The sequence below is a fragment of the Lepisosteus platostomus genome, chromosome 1 (genome assembly GCF_059453375.1).
Source record: "Lepisosteus platostomus isolate fLepPlt1 chromosome 1, fLepPlt1.hap1, whole genome shotgun sequence".
NCBI classification, from domain to species: domain Eukaryota; kingdom Metazoa; phylum Chordata; class Actinopteri; order Semionotiformes; family Lepisosteidae; genus Lepisosteus; species Lepisosteus platostomus.
The window spans coordinates 910,990-930,831 of NC_142611.1; the positions used below are offsets into that span (position 1 = coordinate 910,990).

The 19,842-nt window shown below is 47.5% G+C and overlaps 1 protein-coding gene across 17 annotated transcripts in view; it reads left to right on the top strand.

Annotated features, from left to right (window-relative positions):
• The window catches only part of fryl (furry homolog, like), a 127,737-nt gene that overhangs the window by 57,144 nt on the left and 50,751 nt on the right, over window positions 1-19,842 (top strand). For all 17 annotated transcript variants that reach the window (XM_088632147.1, XM_088632928.1, XM_088632088.1 and 14 more), the window contains 10 exons: window positions 3,834-4,033; window positions 5,696-5,749; window positions 10,730-10,869; window positions 11,296-11,392; window positions 14,278-14,357; window positions 14,795-14,875; window positions 15,454-15,622; window positions 18,018-18,110; window positions 18,503-18,601; window positions 18,763-18,864. In XM_088632147.1, coding sequence (XP_088488273.1) covers window positions 3,834-4,033; window positions 5,696-5,749; window positions 10,730-10,869; window positions 11,296-11,392; window positions 14,278-14,357; window positions 14,795-14,875; window positions 15,454-15,622; window positions 18,018-18,110; window positions 18,503-18,601; window positions 18,763-18,864 — 1,115 coding nt within the window. The remainder of the gene's footprint in view (window positions 1-3,833; window positions 4,034-5,695; window positions 5,750-10,729; window positions 10,870-11,295; window positions 11,393-14,277; window positions 14,358-14,794; window positions 14,876-15,453; window positions 15,623-18,017; window positions 18,111-18,502; window positions 18,602-18,762; window positions 18,865-19,842) is intronic.

Below are 19,842 nucleotides of genomic sequence, written 5' to 3' on the forward strand. Positions count from 1 at the left end.
GTTTCAGTGAGGGGAGGCTCGTAATTCTTCTTCTTCTTGGCTCATGCAGGCTCTAGTTTACGACGTTGCGTGGGGGACCCCCCCACCCTTCCCACGGGGTGTCACGAAGAGCTGCTATGCGAAAGAGAGCTCTTCTTCCTGCACGGCTTGCAGGCTGGTAGACAGTCGTGCTGTATTGACGAATAGGTCAACGAGCCAATCAAAGATTAACTAAAATGACTTTTGTGTCAAAATTGAGCTTTGGTTAAAGTTCTGTGAAGCCTATGTGGCTCTATTATGGGTTTCAGAGCCCTCTTCTCCTTTTGGGGTATTGCTGCTCACACAGAATACCCTGGGCTGCGGATATGGACTCCTGGACTCAGCAGAGAAAATACGAACAGCTGGGTGCGATCTTTCAGTCCCTTCCTAAGAGTGCCTGTCCAGTCAGCCTGCAGGCCAGCGGGCTGCCAGTGTGTGTTTTTCTCTGTTTGATTGCTGTGTCCCTGGTAACCAGAAAAAACACTTTCCCAGACGTTTCCTATACTCGGGAGCAGGGACGCCACCTCCACAGTGTATCACACAGTGAGAAGCCATTTACAGATAAGAAAACATGTTGTACGGGATCACAAGCAATCTTTGAAAAAAAACAAACATTGCTTTGAAATATCGCCGTTGCCACAGAGCAAAAGGCCCGCTCTGTCATTCCAAGATCTGCGCCCGGTCTCCGTTCTGTATGTGACAGAAGAGGTCCCAGATAAGTGTGGCGTAGTTCCCCGGAGCAGATGTGGACAACTGTGAGAATGACGCGGAGAGGGGTGTCTGTCCAGTCGAGCACTGCGCCACACCCCACCGTGAAGCAAAGCTTTTTCCGCTCTCAGTTCTTGTATGAAGGAACATCCTCAGTTCGTCTTTTACTTCGTATCTGGAACCTTTGTTCTCATGTCACTAGAAGCCTTTTTTTGGCAGATAACGTATTGCAGACAGTAATGAGGGCAGTAAAAGTTCTGTCACAAGTGTGGCAAGTGCACTAATAAACTCCTCGGTAACACCAGTTTTAATGTAGGAGTCAATTGAGGCTGTGTATCTGGCAGACTGTAACTGCCATAAACTGAACTAATCTGGAGGCTGCTAATCGGCAAATGATTCATTGGTTTATTTTTTCTTGTGTATGTTGTGTTTGTTCAAAACCCACACCCAAAACCTTCGCCTTTGCACTGGATTTTTCTTAAGTTGTGAACCAGCCTCGTGGAGGTTTGGCTTGCTCCGGAGGATAATTAAAATGGCTTCACACACTTCCCCTGAACTGGTTTCAGTTTGTTTTCCAAGTACTTTATTTTTACTGAACTTGCAAAGCAGTTTGGAATGCGTAATCTTCAGACAACTCATTGAGAAAATCTGTAATCTGCCAGGTTTGTACTCTCCCGGGCTCAGCTGCTTGTTTAGTAGTAGCAGTATGAAGAAGAAATTTGCATTTATTTTGGCTGCTTCTTCCCAGAGGGTCCCAAAGCTTAACCTATTGGACAGGACTTGCTTTATCCACCCTGAAGTGCAGCCCCACCTGGGCGACACACAGGGGCCATTCTGCACCAGCAGCCCCACCTGGGCGACACACAGGGGCCATTCTGCACCAGCAGCCCCACCTGGGCGACACACAGGGGCCATTCTGCACCAGCAGCCCCACCTGGGCGACACACAGGGGCCATTCTGCACCAGCAGCCCCACCTGGGCGACACACAGGGGCCATTCTGCACCAGCAGCCCCACCTGGGCGACACACAGGGGCCATTCTGCACCAGACTGTTCAAGCTACTAGTTAAAATGTGTTTCTTGATTTTAGTGAACCAGTACAGAAACAATCCCATTGACCATATATGGAGCCTACTGTATATTCACTGAGAACGGATTTCACAAACCACTAAAAATGGGCTCAGTACATTTGTTTCAGACTTTTGGAAATAATAATGGATTAGGGCTGGTAAATGATGTAACTACAAATTCGTCAAATATTACTGTCTAGCTGTAAATGATGCCGTGTTCATCTGTGAAGTAGGACAGTACAGGGATGCTGTGCTCTTAGAGGTGTCTTTCTGGGCGACGTGCTGTAAATTGATGCAGTCTCACCTGTTGCTCACACTTCCTCGTACTCTTTTTCTCATTCAAGCAGGTGGTCCTGACCTTTGTTCAGGCTGGTTTCTCAGATTCTCACACTTAATCAAACACTTCACTCTTTTAAGTGCAGAGCAGAAGCTGCTCTAAATCGAATAATCACACGTGTTTTTTCGGGCGAGCTTTTTGGCAATCGGCTTCTGATTTTTTTCGTGTTTCTGGGGCTGATGTACTTCTGAGCACCAGCCACTGCTGTGCTGTTCGTCCGGACTGAGGTCTGGGGCTGAAACTAGAGAACTGGGATGGTTGGGATCCATTATTCCAGATCCCAACGATCCTGGCCACAAACTGCTCTCCCCCTGCCCTCTGGCAAGCGGTATCCCACTGTTAAAGCACAGACCACTGGACTTAAGGGCAGCGTCTATCCCACTGCGGTGTGCATCCTCAACAGCTAACTACAGTGCCTTAATACTCATCTGCACTATGAACTTTTTACATAGTCAACCATTTTTTTCTTTTGATCTCACTACCACATATATATTATTATATTATTGTATGAATATATAATAAATATTTTTTCAGTGTTGTCTGTAGTACTGTTTGTGTCCCGGTGCGATGAAGAATTCCAGCGTACGTGTACACGTGGCAATAACCTACTGTACTGGTCCTCTACTAGAAGAGAGCTTGCCTGCCCCTCGGGCCTGCAGCATGGCGAGGGGTGGTGTTCAAGGCTCAGGCCGGGGACGAGTAGCCCTGCCCCCACCTGTCTGCAGAGCCCCCCTTGTCGGGGTCAGTGACTGCCGTGGCAGCTCCTGCCTGCCACTGGGAAGCTCTGGGGCATTTCGGCGTCTGGTCCTGGCCGTTGGCTTCTCTCTTCCTCCGAGTTCATGGCACAAACTCAGCTTTAGGAAATGCCAGCAGGAAAGTTTCAGTCTACACTGCAGGAGCCACAATGATTTTGATGTGAAGTACTGTAGCCTCAGACCAGAGGACTGAAATACAGGAGGTACAGTTTGCGAGAGAAGGTTCTGATTGTGTTTCAGGTTCCCCTGGTTGTCTGGTGTTCCTGGCTGCGTGCTTTCACTGCGCCAAAGTGAAGGCAGTCCGGCAGGGTTGGATGCTATGAGAGAAGTGTGCTCTTCTATTGGCGGTCACAGCTTAACGGTGGTTATTGCCCAGCTGCAGAATCCTGCTATTAATTACTGTATAAGGTTTATGGCGGCCAGGGGAAATAGCACCCCATTTTCTGAAACCGGTTGTGTCAGTTTAAAGAAGCACAGTAGCAAGAGGCAATGATTTTCTGTTGCTTTTGAGTTAAAGTGGAGCAAATTCTGAACTTGGGAGACTGGTAATTGTTGTAATGGAAACTTCTGGGAAGTGCAATTCAAAACTGAAAACAGGAGACACTTATATACCCAGACAGAGAAGGGAGAACCGGAGACACTTCTGTACTCGGATAGTGATGGGAGAACAGGAGACGCTTCTGTACTCGGATAGTGATGGGAGTCTGGAACAGGCTACCTAGCCATGTCCTTGAAGCTGATACCCTGTTTTCTTTCAGGAACCAGTTGAATGGGATCTGGGATCAATTAACTGGAACAGGATGGGCTGAACTCCCTTCTAGAACGTGTTCATCTTGAATTTGCATTGCTACCCAGTAGTTTTTGCTGCTTCTGCCGTGGACAATGCTCGTTGATCTTTTCCTGCGCCTGGCTCTGACGCTGTGCCCCTCTTGTGCCTCTGTTGCAGCCTCGGCCCCAGTGAGCAGTGTGAGTAGACGCCGAGTTCCTCCAGGATACACCCCCCTGTGGGCGAAGAGGGGCGCCATCATGTCCTGCATCACCATCGACCCCGAGCTCAAGCCTGGAGAGTACGTCATCAAGAGCCTCTTCGCCGAGTTCGCGGTCCAGGCGGAGAAGAAGATCGAAGTGGTGATGGCCGAACCACTGGTGAGTTCAGCTCAGTGTGCTGATATTTATCTTCAAAAGTATAAACATGGTTCAGCTCATTTGTAGTTTGAGAATGTCTTATTGTTGTGCAGACTTGGTTATTTTAGAATTTTGTGATTGATAAATGGAACTTGTGACCCCCCCCGAACTAAAACATGGCCCGTGTTTATTGTGAGCATTTGGTCAGGTATCGCTGATTAGAACGGGAGATTTCGAGCCTCATTGAAATGAACTGCACCACGACACTTCTTCACAGGTTAAGCAGGCTCGCATCCTCCCCGTCTCCGGGTGGTTTAAATGATGAGAGCGGACACAAGCGTCTGACGTCCCCGAGAAGGGAAGTGAAAAGAACAGAACCCAGAAGTCTTGAGGTTAAAAGGGATTAGAGCCTCAGTATAGAAAAGCTTTTTATTTAAGCGTTAATAGGCGGACTGTGTCGGTGCCCATCAGGGCTGTGAGTTCGTCAGCTGTGGGGCCAGGGCTTCCTGTGTGCATCACAGCAGGGCTGTTCAGGCGGTGCGGATGAGCGAGAGCAGCCCGCTGGATCGTGGCTTTGGACTTCTTTGGACATCAGCGGCGAAACGACCCACATGAGAGAGATCACAGAGAGCCAATGGAAATACATTTCCGAGAGGCACGAGCCACCTTCAGGGACTCGTGGGTGAAGGGGAGGAATTGAAAGCTGTGCATTCTGGGAGAGCCCGCTTGTGCCGTTCCTTTCCCAGAGGCGATCTCGTGTTTTCCCTGGAATGCCTGGCAGGGAGCTCTGGCTGGGCGGCTGGCGTGCGGCTCGCGGGGCCACCGCGAGAGGCATAAGGCTTCATTGTTCGGGCCGCGGCGATGCACAAGGAGCAGCAGCTCCTGGGGACGCTCCGGCGTTTCTCGCTGCTGGACTTGGGCAGGCCCGGCAGCTGAGAGGGAGGAGGTTAAGGACCCGCGATGCCCGCTCCGCTGACTCGTCCCGCCGGGCTCCGCGACCCACAGTAGCCATCATATCGGCGCTGAATGCGGTTCCCTTCCGCTGGGAATCGCAAGTGATTTGCTTGCACTCCTGAATTTATCAGCCCATCCATCCAGTGTGTTCCCACCACTTGCTCCAGTGTGTGGTTGTGGGGAAGCCAGAGTCTATCCCAGCAAGCACTCTCACTTATTCATTTTTTTTTATTAATTATTTTTAATTATAGAGCGGCAAGTTTTGGCCTCCTTGTCCTCTTTTCCTGAAATTTGGCGATTTTATGGAAGCATCATTTAGCCCTGAATTAGATGGGAGTGTTGGTCCAAACGTAGCCAGTCTCTGGCTTATTATTTCTTGAAGAACTTCTTCTCATTGTGGCCGTGAATTACAGTATTTCATGCAACTTAAGTCTAATTACAAAACCCTTATTAAATGGCCAGTTTGGTTCTGTGCTGCTTCTTGTCCTGTTTTCTACCTTTTGGACAGCAGGGGGGCTTAGTGCTTGGGACTCCAGACCAGAGGGTTGTGGGTTCCCAGCTGTGACACTGTAGTTGTGACTTGAACATGGCTACTTCTCCCGAAAGGAATTTTAACGTGTGGAAATGTCTGTTTTTTCATTTGAAAAAAAAAACAACTGCTCAGTGGGTTTGCCCTTAAAAGACGGTGTACGGGCCTGCATTTTAAAATTTATTTTCTCTCATTTTCAGGAGAAGCTGTTGTCGAGATCTCTTCAAAGAGGAGAAGATCCTCAGTTTGATCAGGTCAGTGCTCCTTGCTCAGAATTCAGGTTCCACACAGCAGACTGGAGCAGGGCCTCCGGGCCTGGGCTCGTCACTGCGAGGGCTGGGGGTTCATATCCCTGCTGGGGCCCTGCTGGTGCGCCACTCAGACTCTTCCAGTGGAGCGCCGTCCTCTATAAGTGGGTGCAAATCCAAGTGTCCTTGGTTCAACACGTCAGCTTGGTTAAATAATAATAAACTTTATTTTATATAGCGCTTCTCAAAGCGCTTTACAGAATGACAACAACAATGAATAAAAAGAATGTACAAGATAAAACACAATTACAATACACAGCGGAGACCGTGGATGGGTGGTACTAAGAAAAGCAGAGGGGTGAAGAATGGGACCAGTTCAGTAAAGGCTCTTCTTAACAAGAAGGCTTTAAGTCTGGATTTGAAGGAGTTTAGAGAAGGTGACTCTCTGATATTCTTGGGCAGAGAGTTCCAGAGCTTGGGGGCATAACAGGAGAAGGCCCTGTCACCCACAGAGTGTAGACGGGCTTGGGGGGCAGTGAGGAGAGCAGAAGAAGAGGAGTGAAGGCTGCCCGGTGGGGAGTAGGGCGAGGTAATAGCTCAGACAGGTACTGAGGTGCCAAGCCATGGAGAGCCTTTTAGGTGAGCATGAGGATTTGAAAGTCCACACGGAATTGTGGAAATAATGGCCAGTTGTCACCTGGGAAAAAGCTGCAGAGCTGGAGCAGCCTGTCCGCAGAGGCCCAGATTGGGATTCACGTCATGCTCCTCCAGGGCACCGAGTACTCTTCCCAGGTGTGGGAGGAAGCCATGTGTCGGAGGAGACTCTTGCAAATGACCATGCCCACCTAAGTAAAAACACCAGCATTGTGCTCCTGACACACAGGCTTCTTATTTGCCCAAAACACTTCACAGGACACCAAGAGGGCTAAAGGTCACCAGATGTGGTCCAGATATAGGTGATTCTGGCCGTCGCAAGGTGCTTTTTTTGTGAGGAAAAGTTAGGGGGAAAAAAAAGAAGCAGCTCATTAAAACATTATTCATGAACCAGATTTTCTGCTGCTTAATTTGGCAAGATTCTTAGAACCGTTCATGAGACTCTTATGTGGAAAATTGACATGGGATTTGAAACCTTCTCGCCTAAGACTGCATGCAGATCGGCACCTGCCCATCTGATGCTGATTCAACATGTAGAGGGGAGCTGTTTATTCTTATTAAAAAGGCTGCCACAGCTAATGGGAACGAAGTAGCAGACTCTGAATCCAGAGTGTAGTTGTGTTATTTATTGTTGTGGCTACAGATGGAGAAGAGTTTTTACAGACGAGTCTTAAACTGTGTGTGAAGCTGCAGTGTTGCCTGTTTGTTCATTTATTTTCAGTGCCTTTACAGCACCTCATGCAATTTTAATGTACCTGCACCATCCAGGGATTCATTTACAAAAGATGGTGAAGATCTAAAATATAAAGCTGACAGATGCTAGCAAATGTATCCTTGTGAGCCCATTTCATCAGTCTGCCCTTACAGCCTGGGGAATGTGCACTATTGAGAGCACTGATAGCACGGCCATTCTCCCCCTCAATACACAGAGAGCAGACACTGCAGTGTGTGCAAGACTTGCTTACCTGCTTACTTTACTGGCCTAGATGGAAAATTGCTTTTTCAGGCAGGTATAAGATGTAATGCGATACGTAGTACATTAAACTGCATATGAGTCCATTAACAAATAAAAGACATGCATGAATAAGATCAAAAATCAAGTCAGAAGTTTTAAATAATCCTCACCATGCAGATATAGGAAGATAAAGAAGTTGGGTCCTCAGTGAATGAGACAAATACAGATAATGCATCATGAAAATAAAATATAGTAATAATTTACTTATCCAAATGAAGCAGGTTACGAGAGCCGTGGGAGTAAAAGATAACCTCGTTCTGTGGCTGGGAAGAGCTTGCCATCCAGTCCGGACAGGATACATGAGGAGGTCGAAGGCATTTGAGGGTGGAAGCAGTGATACTTGATCTTCCATCCTTTGCTTAGCAGAGTGGTTTGTCCCCCTACTATGCGTCACATTGCAGCAGGTTACAAAAAAAAAAGATTTAGTGTCCCTTTCAGTGCGGGAATTCCTCAGATGAGAACAGACTTCAATATTATAGTTGGATCAAAGAAAAGAGCACAGCCAGACCTCTGCTTCAGACAAACAGTGTACAACCCCTCACAGCACTTCAATGAAAGGACTTTTAATGCTGGCTGAACAAATCTGTTGTCTTGCATTATCATATCGGTTAGTTCTCAGTGGCGTTTTCTTCAGCTCATTCCCCTGCTGCTGTCTGATCACGTTGCTGTCCAGCAGCGAAGGGTCTGTCCTGCTCCCTTTCTTTCCGGGCCGGACAGAGGCTGAGGACGAAGCAGCCCTTTCCGAAGGACTCAAGCCTGAGGTTTCCTCATGCACACCTTACAGAGGTCCCCTGCTTCTGTGCTTTAATGTCTTAAATCACACAACCTGCCCTGAGGAGACATTGAATGCATTTATTTTTCAACAGCTTTGATTTTCTGATTTTAGTAGGGATTTTCACCACAGGCCTGATTTTAATGTAAGGATAATATTGTATTTTACAAGATGGGAATTCCCCTTTGGAGTTTTGAAATGAAACTATCGTGGGTTTTTTCTATTTTTCAAAAGTCCAGCCCTGTGATCAGAACGATTCCTGTGCTGCCCCAGTGCGTAGAGCCCATCGGTGTAGCTTCCTCAACTTCGCAGGAAAGGAAACCGTATATCTCCTTATAACAGAAGGGTGTTTTTTGCTAGTTCAAAGTATAACATAATTTATAGCAATATTGTAGGTGTTTAAAAGTTGCTTTCTTCCCCCATTTGATAATCTTTCTGTAGACATTTAGTCAGATTTAAGTTATTTAAAATGTAGCATTTTTAAAGTTATTCATACTTCAGATTGTATGAATCATAGTTGACTACACTTGGATAAATGCAGTCAGAACAGAAAAGATTTGCTTTTCAAATCATTTGTATAGAAGTCTTGACTAACGTTAATAACTGCACTAAGCAGTGTGTTCATTTAGTACGATCATATACATGAAGTGCAGTAATGGACAATATAATTTTATTGCTTCAAAATGCTTGTCAGTATTCGACATGTTATTGTTCAGGTGTTACTTGAAAGGGATGGCAGGTGTAGTGAATTGGCCTGAAAGTATGTTACGATGTCATTGTAAGCCCAGATCTTGTATCTTGCCATGTTGGGTGTGAACTCACTGACACTATTAAAATCCAGCTGAACTGCATTTACGCATTTTGCAGTTCTCGGTAAACAGCCAAGTAGTCTTAATTGCAGATAAACCGCATCTGCTGTCATGATTTTATGATCTTATGTAGGTGTTTAACTTGCCAGCCCTTGTAAAACACAGAAGGTGTTTCAAGTGTAGTGCGCTCCAGGGTGTGGGTGCTCACTAGGCACTCTGGGTGTTAGCTGCTCCCCTGAGCCATTTTGCCCGACCCCAGTGCAGGGTCTCAGACCTTTACCTTTCAATGCGCAAGATGTTTCATTGCTTTCCATTCCCCAGTATGAAGGGAGATTTTTATAGCTGGTGGTTTGGCGATTAATTTTTTTTGCTAAATCTTGGAGTCACCAGTAATTTTCATTTCATACCCATCCGATTGGGACTCCAGTTGTTTCCCTACCTGACTGTCCGGCAGCAGTTCCCCAGGCTGCCCGGAGAGAAGGAAGCCCCTCTGGCAGGCAGGCGCGCCGGCGGGATCCCCGCTGCCCGGCAGGCGTATTGGTGTCGCCTGGCGAACAGGCCGCCAAGCCCTCCGTGCAGCGCTGCCCCCGGCTGCAGCGGTGTGTGTGTGCTCAGGCTCTGGCGCGCGAGGCTGCCCCGGGGGGGGCAAGCTTGCGGCGGCAAGCCAGCCTCGACGTCACTCGCTGACGCACATTAGCGCTGCTGCGCCGAGCCGGCAACCTTAGAAATTACCGCCGGAAGAGTGGGTCTCCAGTGCCCGCAGGATCGGTGCGCATGTAGACTCGGCAGATCCGCCTCCTGCCACGCTGCCTGACTCGTGTCCCCCAGCGCCGGCGCTCCTGCTCCGTCCCGCACCCCCTCCGCGCTGCTCGGCCCCAGGGCGCCCCGTTTCTCTTCTGTTGTGGCGGTAGAATCACGAGAGGTGCTGGCGGCGCCTGAAAGGACTCAGCGTTTTGGTTTCCAAGCCCACTCTCCTTGACCCCGATACACTGTTCCCACTCAAACCGAGCTCCTCTGAAGCGGAGGGGCCCGTGCTGCATGTAGCCCTGCACTAGCGGTTGGAACAGAGTGTTCCTGCTCTGCTGCTGGGATGTGCTTGCAGGGGACTGGCCCTGCGCGCTTTTCAGAAAGGATGAGCAGCATGGCACAGTAGGTATTGAAGCCATCAGCTGCTTGTGTTCAGGGAGCAAAAATAGAAACGCATTATTGTTTTAAACCTTCACTTAATAACGTAATAAAGACTCCGATTTCCAGCCGTTCAAGCTGACTGGTCCAACACGCTTCTTTGTTGGCACGTCACTGCGCTGGTTGTGCTTCCGTCTGTGCTTCCGTCTTCTGCATGAAGCTGTCTGTGAAAAACGAACAGTAGTACGTGCAAGTGAGATGGTGTTGGTTCTGTGAACATCTTCGTTTCTTAATTTAGATAATTTTGCAATTTTGAGTTGTGGGTTGTAGCAATTTCTCTTTTCAGGGTCTGTACTTAGAAAACTTGACAGGAAAACCTGTCTGGTATTATGTGCCTTTTGTCTTTCCCAGCTTTTATCCTCTCGTAAGTTTAATGAAGTGCTCTTTTTTTATAAAACGCCTGTTTCTTTGCCGAAAAGCTTGGTCAGGGTTTTTTTATTCAAGGGGGTTTTGAGGGTATAGCCGAGGGACGGGGGTAAGTTGAGATGTGTTCACCGCTGCAGTCCAGGAGTGCTGCTGACCGGCCTTGCGTGTGTCTTGTTGTCTTGCAGTTGATAAGCTCGATGAACTCCATAGCGGAACACTGTCTGCCCTCCCTGCTGCGCACCCTGTTCGACTGGTACCGGCGGCAGAGCGGCACGGAGGACGAGTCGTACGAATACCGGCCGCGCTCCAGCACCAAATCCAAAGGGTGGGCCGAGATCCTCCTCCGCCGCCGCCGCCCCCCCCCCCCTCCTGTCCTCACGGCAGCCCCTGAAGGCTCCGAGAGAGGCCCTGTGTTTCTGTCCTGCCGAGCATCTTCTCAAAGCACATTTCCTCTTCATCTTTCTGTTGCCTACACACTGTGCCACAGCGGCCGGAGCAGCGCATTTGCGTGATGTGGTTTAGACGCATGGCTTCGACGGCAGGGCTGTGGGGTGGCTGGGGCTTTCATCCACGCGGCCGACTCCTTCGGCTGCCGGTTTCCGCCTCCCTCGGAACTGCAGCCAGACTTTTCCAGGGCTTGTTGACGGGTGTCCTGACAAAATGGGCTGCCGTAACAGTGTGTTAAAATGTCCAAACAAACCCCAAGAGGGGAGAGAAGAGCTGATTGTTCTTTCTTTCCTTTGTGTTTCAGAGACGAGCAGCATCGCGATAAAGATTACCTGCTGGAGAGGCGGGATCTCGCTATCGATTTCATTTTTTGCCTGGTTTTAGTAGAGGTTTTGAAACAGGTAAGCTTCTCTCCAGCTGAAAGCCATCTACATCCAGCAACGTTCTTCACCTGCTGTGTAAAGTCATAAATAATTCACGTACAATTGCATATTCATTTCACATGCAGCTGAAAGTACCAAGTTAGTGAAATTAGTAGCCTTTTCAATAAGAAGACATAAATTATGCATGTCTTTACTAGCTGGATTATTTATTATATACACACGTTGACTCGGATGGGGTGAATTCTCCATTTGTGAGTAATTTAGTGCCAAGACTGTACATACTGCACTTCCTCCAGCACAGGCATGCAGCAGTAGAGCTTCAACTAGAACAAATTCGGAGTTGGGAGAAAGAATAAGATAATTGGCTTTTTTTTCCTTTTAGGATTCTTATGTCTATTGTCACCCTTTGCGTATCAATGTAATATTAGTTTGTGTCACAGAAAACTAAGGCTGTAATGCTTCTGCTTCTTCAGGTGAAATAAACCTTCAGTGTGAATTTTGCAAGAGAGGCAAAGCAGTGAGCCGCAACTTGAGTTAATGATCAACTGAGACTCAGAAAAAAAAACACAATTTCCTTGGGTGTCTTTAGGAATATCCTACTGTGCTTCCAGGCCTTGGCCATAAAAGCCCACAAAAAGTTTATTTTTATTTCTTTATGATTTATGCTGTCATTTCCCCCACCGTATTCCCGCATCCTAAGGCAGAATGTGACCTTGGCGTGACCTCATTTGTGTCAGGTGACAGAGCTCACTGTCACTGTTCCCCAGCACCTATACCTGCCAAAACCCGGATTCACGAACGGGGCCTGTGACCTGCGTGCATTCAAGTTTTCGATTTTATCCTGGCCTTGCAATTCAGAATGTCTGGCACATTAGTACTAACAAGTCAGCAGCCCAGAACCTGTCTTGAGGCTGTCTGGTGTTTAATCGGGTGGGCATCCTGCTGGCATGGCAGTGACTCGCCCTTCCCTTGCTTCAGGTAACTCACAAAGTGAGTCTCGTTAATTGGTCGCCTGCGTCAGGAGTTACTGGAGCTGTTTTGCTTTGTTAAAAAGATGCGGCTTCAGTATCGCCAATGCAAAGTGAAAAGGTTTCGTGCGGAGCGTGCAGCAGCTCTGAATTTCCATGTGTCCTGGAAGCTGAGCGGAGTCATGTGGGCTCTTGTCGGTTCAGCCTTCATTCTTTGATGAGCGCTCAGCACGTTATAAGGGAACACGATGGACCAGTAGCTCAGAGAGAGCATTTGCATGACTTCTCTTCCCTCGTTCGAATGAAGCCAGATTTATTTTAAGGGGAACTGCATGGCTATTTTTATATTTCGGGGTTAGAGAGAATTAGCATTAATGAGTGCATTTCAAACTGCAATGAAAGTAAAATGTACACAGTAACTTGAAAACCTCCAATTTACATCACAAGATAGATTAAATTTCCAGGTCTGCACAGCGCCATGTTCTGTGATTCAAAACGTCCCGTGATGTGTTGCCGCCGTAAGACCTCGTAAACAAGCAGACTTGTGAATACATCTCTTTTAATCGTTTAGAAATATTGCTCTCGACTTTGAAATGGCTTTGTAGAAAAATACAGCTCGTTAATTCTGCATGCACAGTCTGCTGCACACATTGTACTTGCACTTGTACATCACAGTACATCAGTCATTACAGTGACTAGTGAGCAGGAAGGGCAGCTTCATGCCGTAATTCGTGAGAACTCAGGTCAGAACTTGGCAAGACCAGGGGTTTGCAACAACAGGGCGACTTACAGTACTTTCACAAATTGCACAATTTTGTGCTTAATTCGAAATTTGTAATTCTTTTCTGTACCGTCAATTAATTTATTTCATTAATGAGATTTAATAACAAGTCTGAGAAATTGGAACTGCAGTTCCCCATTAAACCCCCCTTTTCCCAGCTTTAACGACAGGATGTTAAGTTTACTTTTCCAAATGTGCAGCTCGTTTCACCCCTTTCTGTATTTTTTCTGGTTGCTTTTGGTGAAAATCTCGACAAGGCTCTGTAGACCTTAGCCTCTGCAGTTTCCTGCAGATTTCATTCTGTGCTTGGCCACAGTGAACTAATTCTCCTGGTCACTAACGACCGTCGTGTGTGAGTGCATGAGCCGTCTTGTTTCAGCTTCTCCTGGGTGTCGTCTTGCAAGAACGACACCATGTGGGGCTCTTTCTGCGACAGAACCTCATCTGTAAAATATTAGCTTTGGCACTGCTTCAGAAGTTCAGTGTCTGGGCGGTGAAAAATGCTCCCTCTGTGCATTCCTAAAGCGTGTCTGTATGGCTGTGTTTTGAGCACAGACAGGTGAAGACATGCTATAAACATAACTGAGCCGGCTGCCTAGCCTTTGTGTTCCTAGCGTGGGATGCAGGTAGTCTTAATTAAGCCTGATGCTGTCTTTTCATGGCCTCCATATGGCAAGTACACAGCACCCTTTCCTGACATTTTGTCCTCAGAGCAGATTTTTCACAACTCCTGTCGAACTGGCATAATTTATTGAAGAGTTAGGACTTTTATGGATTCAGGAAATATGTTTGGAGAATTGTGCTGTGTAGTTCAATAGATATAGATTCCCCTCTAGATACGTAGAGCCACAAGGGAGCTCTGTATCAGAGCCTTGCATTTGTTTTCAGTAGTTCATCTGCACATAGGTCAGCTGGAGGTTAACAAATCCACAAAAAGGACGCTGTATTGGCTCGGTAAAAATACCTTTCGCTGCAGTTGGACCGTGCCATCTGTGCAGGGCTTCTCTGAAAGCCATCCAGACTCTTTTCAGAGTTTTGCCCACTGGCAGTAGGAGTCATTTTCAGGGTCTGCTGCCTGCAGCATCACTGGTGTTTATGAGTCACATGAGAGCTGAGGGGACCAGCAGTGACATGATGAAATGTTTGTTCTGCAGATTCCTGTTCATCCAGTGCCAGATGCTTTAATACATGAAGTTCTGAACTTGGCTTTTAAGCACTTTAAACACAAGGAGGGGTAAGTCAGACACGTCAGCCGCCTTCTGGGGCTCACCCTGTCCCTCAGAGCTCCAGTCTCACCTGGTGATTCATTTCACCTTGTTAATCTAACAGCTCTCCATGACTCTGCTTCTCCTTCTCTTGAGAGCTGTCCTGTTCTGTGCTTGTAGTTCCAGTGTTTTATGGCAAATGTGTGTTGAATTAAACGAGATAGAAGGAATATCCCTATTTTACAATGAACAAATATACATTTTATGCTAAAGATGATGATTAATATTATTAGTAATTGTAGTAGTCATTATGTTATAATTAGAAAATTGTTTTCAGAGAGTATTGGATGGGCACATTTTTCATACGTGACAAAATGAATGGCTGCTGCTCTCAAAATGTCTCAGACTGCTAACCATTAATTCAGTTCTTGAGCTGATCCTGTCTGTTGGTGGGTTTCTTTCGCAGGTACTCCGGCCCCAACACTGGAAACGTGCACATTATCGCAGACCTGTACGCAGAAGTCATAGGGGTTCTCACGCAATCCAAGTAACGCAACGCATCCTTTTTTTTCAAACCCTGCAACATCTTAAAACATGTAAAGTGGCATCAGCTGTGAACTGAGTTCAGACGAGGGTGATGCTGCGTGTGGGAGAACATGCTTTAGTTTTCTTTTAGTACGGCTGTGCTGTCTTTTCCATGATTCCTTGATGATTGTAGATTGCTTTTACAAGCACTTGTCCTCCTTTGACACTTCAGGAGATAGAATGCACTGGACTGAAGTGTTTCTTCTATATAAATTATTAAGCCTACAAGTTGTCTTTGAATTCCAGCTCGGGCACTTTCAGGTTTTTTAAGCCCTGAGCAATCTGTCCTTCCAGTGGATGTCGGGCAGAGTTAAATGCTTCCAGTGCTGCCAGGCTTTAGTACATGCATGAGCACGTTAGCCCTGATCTCAGAAGAGCCCAGACAGGTGCTGATGTGAAACATCTGTTACTCCTGTTTGCAGTCTGGTGGGAGAAAGACTGTGGGTAGCACACCTACCCTTCAGACAGGCCTTTCAGTTTGTTGTAGTTGGTACAGATTGCTCTGGCCGGATTGTCACGTGTCGCATGTTCTGTTTGCAGATTTCAGGCCGTCAGGAAGAAGTTCATGACGGAGCTGAAGGAGCTCCGACAGAAGGAGCCGAGCCCCCACGTGGTCCAGAGCATTATCAGCTTGATCATGGGAATGAAATTCTTCCGGGTCAAAATGTACCCAGTAGAGGATTTTGAGGCTTCATTTCAGTTCATGCAGGTAAGAACGAGTGCCCCCCCCCCAAGTATCTTCCTGGACACCCAGACTGGCATTCTTTTTCTACAAGCATGTCCAGATGTTTCTTAAAAAAAAAAAAGTACTTTTTGTTGCACCTTGGTTAGCCAGTTTTTTCATGATGGGCAACTTTCATTTGTCCAGTTCATGACTGGCTGTGGCGCTTTCACAAAGATGAGTGCTTATCTGAGAACAGCGGAGAGACAGTCTCTTCGGATTTTGTTCCATCCCCTTCAGATGTGTGGAGGTGGATGTGTGTTTTAACAGATCATACGCCACTCCTGGAGGGTCTGTGCCGACCAGAGGAAAGGCACGCCCCTTACCGAAGTCACCCCCTAACCACTTCTCTCAGGAGCAGTTACGAACCAGATCACACACAGTTACGTTCATACTAGCAGATACACCTTGCTGTTAGTTTCTTCAGGGCTCTCGGCTTCCAGTAGAGGCTCTGCAAATTTCATTCTCTGTCAGCTCCCATGGTATGGGCTTGGCTCTTTTTTGCCATATGAAATCCACCCATATAATTTAATTACTTTTCATCTGTTCTTCACAGCATTGAAGAAGGGCATAGTTGCATCCATTCCTCTATTGCTATTGCTCTTAACGCTGGACGTTCACGCGTTGGGAGCACGTTTGTAATTGTATGTTGTCCAGTCACATGTAGGACATCTATAAAAGCAATAAATTAAAATGCTGCTTCATAGAGATAAAACCACTCACCGCATGAAATTATGACTATAGTTATAATTTACTTGTAGATTTTAAGGTCCTGTACACTTCAGTGTACTGTGTAAGATTTGTTTCAATTTTAGCATATGAATATAGCCAAAAAGGAAACATAGCATCTGTGCTTTTCGCTTAATTTGGAAATAATTTTGTGCATGTTCAGTATTGCTTTTAAAGTCTTAAGACACCACACAGCAGAGGGTGGAGCTGTTCTCGGATGGCATTAAAGAGCTTCACAAAGACTCTTGTGAGGTTTGTGGTCGGGCAGGAACACAAAAGACATCAAAGCAGTTTAGTGTCACCCTGAGAACAAAAAAGGTGTTTGCCATTCTGTTAATTTTTAAACAAACGCGATTTAGAATTTGCGCAATGCTTTTGTAGCGTTCAGGAGAAGAGCTTCCGGGAGGCTGTTTATCTGTGCGAACTGTGGCGCAGGAGGGAACGGCCCCGCACCGCAGTTCAGTGCTGGTTTCTGCGGCCGGTTTGTGGTGACCTGCGATTGCTCCGTCAGCCTGAGGTGTCCCTCGGAGAAGGGAGACGTGGCCTGAAGTGCTGCTGCAGTCAGGTCACAAAATGAAAAATAATTAAATTCATTAGATGGCGTACAGAGTTAGTCAGTATGCTCCTTCACAAGGCAAGGACTCGAGGGAAGCAAGTTACTGAGGTCACCAGGGCACCTATTAATTTCACTTGACCGATTGACGTTAGGCTAGACTATGTAATTGGAACTAACGTGATTGGAACTAACTTGTCTGCTAAATTGTTCGCTCATTCCAATCGTATATACCGACATCCTTGACGTGAGCTCAGCAGGCAGTGTTGTTGCCAGAACACGAAGGGTCTGAAAGGAGTCAAGCCTGAGTTTCATGCCAGTAGTCTGTAAAACCAATGCTCTCTGCAAGGAGCTAGTTCCGGTCTACTTGTTTCAGAACACAGCATTTAAAACCCTATGACTGTGACCCCCAGGGGGAGTTTTCCCTTTTGATTACAAACCTGAAACTATAAAATGATGATCAGTTTTAGGCCTGGGGGAAATTTAGCCAGGACACCGGGGTAACACTCCTACTCTTTTCGAGAAACTCTCTGGGATTTTTAATGACCTTAAAGGACCTTAGTATTACGTCTCATCCGAAGGACGGCACCTCTTTACCGTATAGTGTCCCCGTCACTATACTGGGGCATTAGGACCCACACAGACCACAGGGTAAGCGCCCCCTACTGGCCCCTCTAACCTTTTCCAGCAGCAACCTCAGCTCTCCCAGGAGTCTCCCCTCCAGGTCCTGACCAGGCTCACACTGCTGGGCTCCAGTGGGCGGCCAGCTGGGAGGTGCACGGGGATACGGCCACTAAAGGCCTTTGAAGCTCGTGCTCCTCTTCAGCGAGTTTCCTGAAGAGGGCCGATGGGCACGCTCCCCTGTAGCGCTTTGCTCGGCGGCCTCGGTCAGCTTGTGCTTCAGGCTGGGAGCCAGCAGTGCCCGTGACATCCTTCAGACTCACTGCTGCTGTGTAGAGGATGAGAAGCCAACAAACAGACTGCTGGCTCATACCCTCGTGTCTCCCTGCGATTTCTCCGAGCGCGCCAAGATGCTCTGCGCTTCTCCTTTTGTGAAAGATGTCCCTGTCTTACGCGTTCGCCCTGTGTTGGTTTTCCCAGGAGTGTGCCCAGTATTTCCTGGAAGTCAAGGACAAGGACATCAAGCACGCCCTGGCTGGCCTGTTCGTGGAGATCCTGATTCCCGTCGCTGCTGTGAGTATGCCTGGAGACCGGCGCAGTGGGAAGCAGGGGTCGCCCCAGTTCCCCATGCGGTTGCGTTCTGCGTGTAATTGCTCATCTTCAGCAGTAAATTATAGCCACCGCTTGTGGTAATTAATGCCATTAGAATAAACACACATCATTCATATTGCAATATAATTAACAACACGGAAGGCTTGTTCCTTTGGTTCAGTAATGGCTTTCCTGCAGGAGAGATTCTTCATGGGTTTAATCACCTTGCCTTGGCACAATGCACACGCCAGCAACTGACATCCCGCGTGGCTCAGGGAAAGAATCCCAAGCTACGAGTAATGAAACTGCTAGTAAATCCAACGCATTTCTTGTTCAGGACCGTAAAATCTAAGGTGACTTTTCTGTCCCCGCAGGCTGTGAAGAACGAAGTAAATGTGCCATGTTTGAAGAATTTTGTGGAGATGCTCTATCAGACCACCTTTGACCTCAGCTCAAGAAAAAAACACTCTCTGGTAAGTGGTACCCAGAGCTCAACCGGCCTTAAATAAGTCCGCAGACTGGACCTCAGGCTCCCGCCCTGTCCTTTCAGTCTGCCTCAGCCCGGAGAGCAGCGCTAGACGTGTTCTCCCTCGTGCTGGGTTCAGTCTAGCTCGTTTTGTTTCCTTCCCAACAGGCCCTGTATCCCCTGGTCACGTGCCTGCTGTGTGTCAGCCAGAAACCGTTCTTTCTGAACTACTGGCATATATTTCTACAGAACTGTCTGTCACATTTAAAGGTACGTCTTAAGAAGGTCTTCTTGGAAAAGATTAAACGAATTAAAGGTTTATAATGTATGTTAATGAAAAAGAAGCAGGCTTTTTTTATGCAGATGCCTTATGGTTGTGGTGGGGGGTAACTTACAGGCTGGATTCTGGGAGCCTAGATGTCAAGGTCGGATCAGATGAGATGGATAAAGAGTTTAGGGCTGTCAGCTTCAAGCCCAGTCATTGTCATGACTACAGCTGAGCATTCCCGGAGCAGAGCAGGCCTGAGGGGCGGGGAGCGGGGGGTGGTGTGGGGTGTGTTTGTGGTGCGTTAATGGCGGACGTCCAGGAGGTATGTCTTCCAGGTTCCAGTCCTCTTTCTCTCTCCTTCTTTCATGTGCGCTTAAAACACACCAATTCCAGAACAGCAACAAATCCACTTCCTTGTGTTCTGGGATGCCTTCGTTCTCTTCCTGTTTCTCTGCAGGCGCCTGATTGCCGGGGTGATTGTAACTGACCGATCGAATGAACCATGTCAGTGCTCCAGTCGTTCTTTTTCCTTTTTCTCCTGAAAAGGTCGCAGTGTTGCTAGAAAGCACTATCATAACAATAAACCTCATTTTGTGTAGCGCCTCTGAAAGCAGTCATCTCGGAAAGTGCTCTCCCCAGTGCGTGAAATAGCCTGTAAGGTTCTATGTCTTTGTGAAAGCTGCGGTAGGTATCCTGCGCGCGCTCTCTGTGAGAAGAGCCGTGCTGTAGCAGGGGACAGCTGCACTGAAATGCCTCTAATCAGGGGTGGGCGTGGGTCTTGGGTGCTGCAGTACAGGGAGTGTGATTTGCTCCAGAGTGGGTTTCCTGTGACGATCGCCTGAGCTCCTCTGACCCGAGTCCTGCATGGCGGCTGCCTCCTGTATGCCCCTTGCTTGCTTTGCTTGTATTTCTTTCACTTTAGAGCAATCCGCTTTCTCCTTCCCCTTTTATTTTTGCCTGGAAGGCCATTTTTTTTAAAT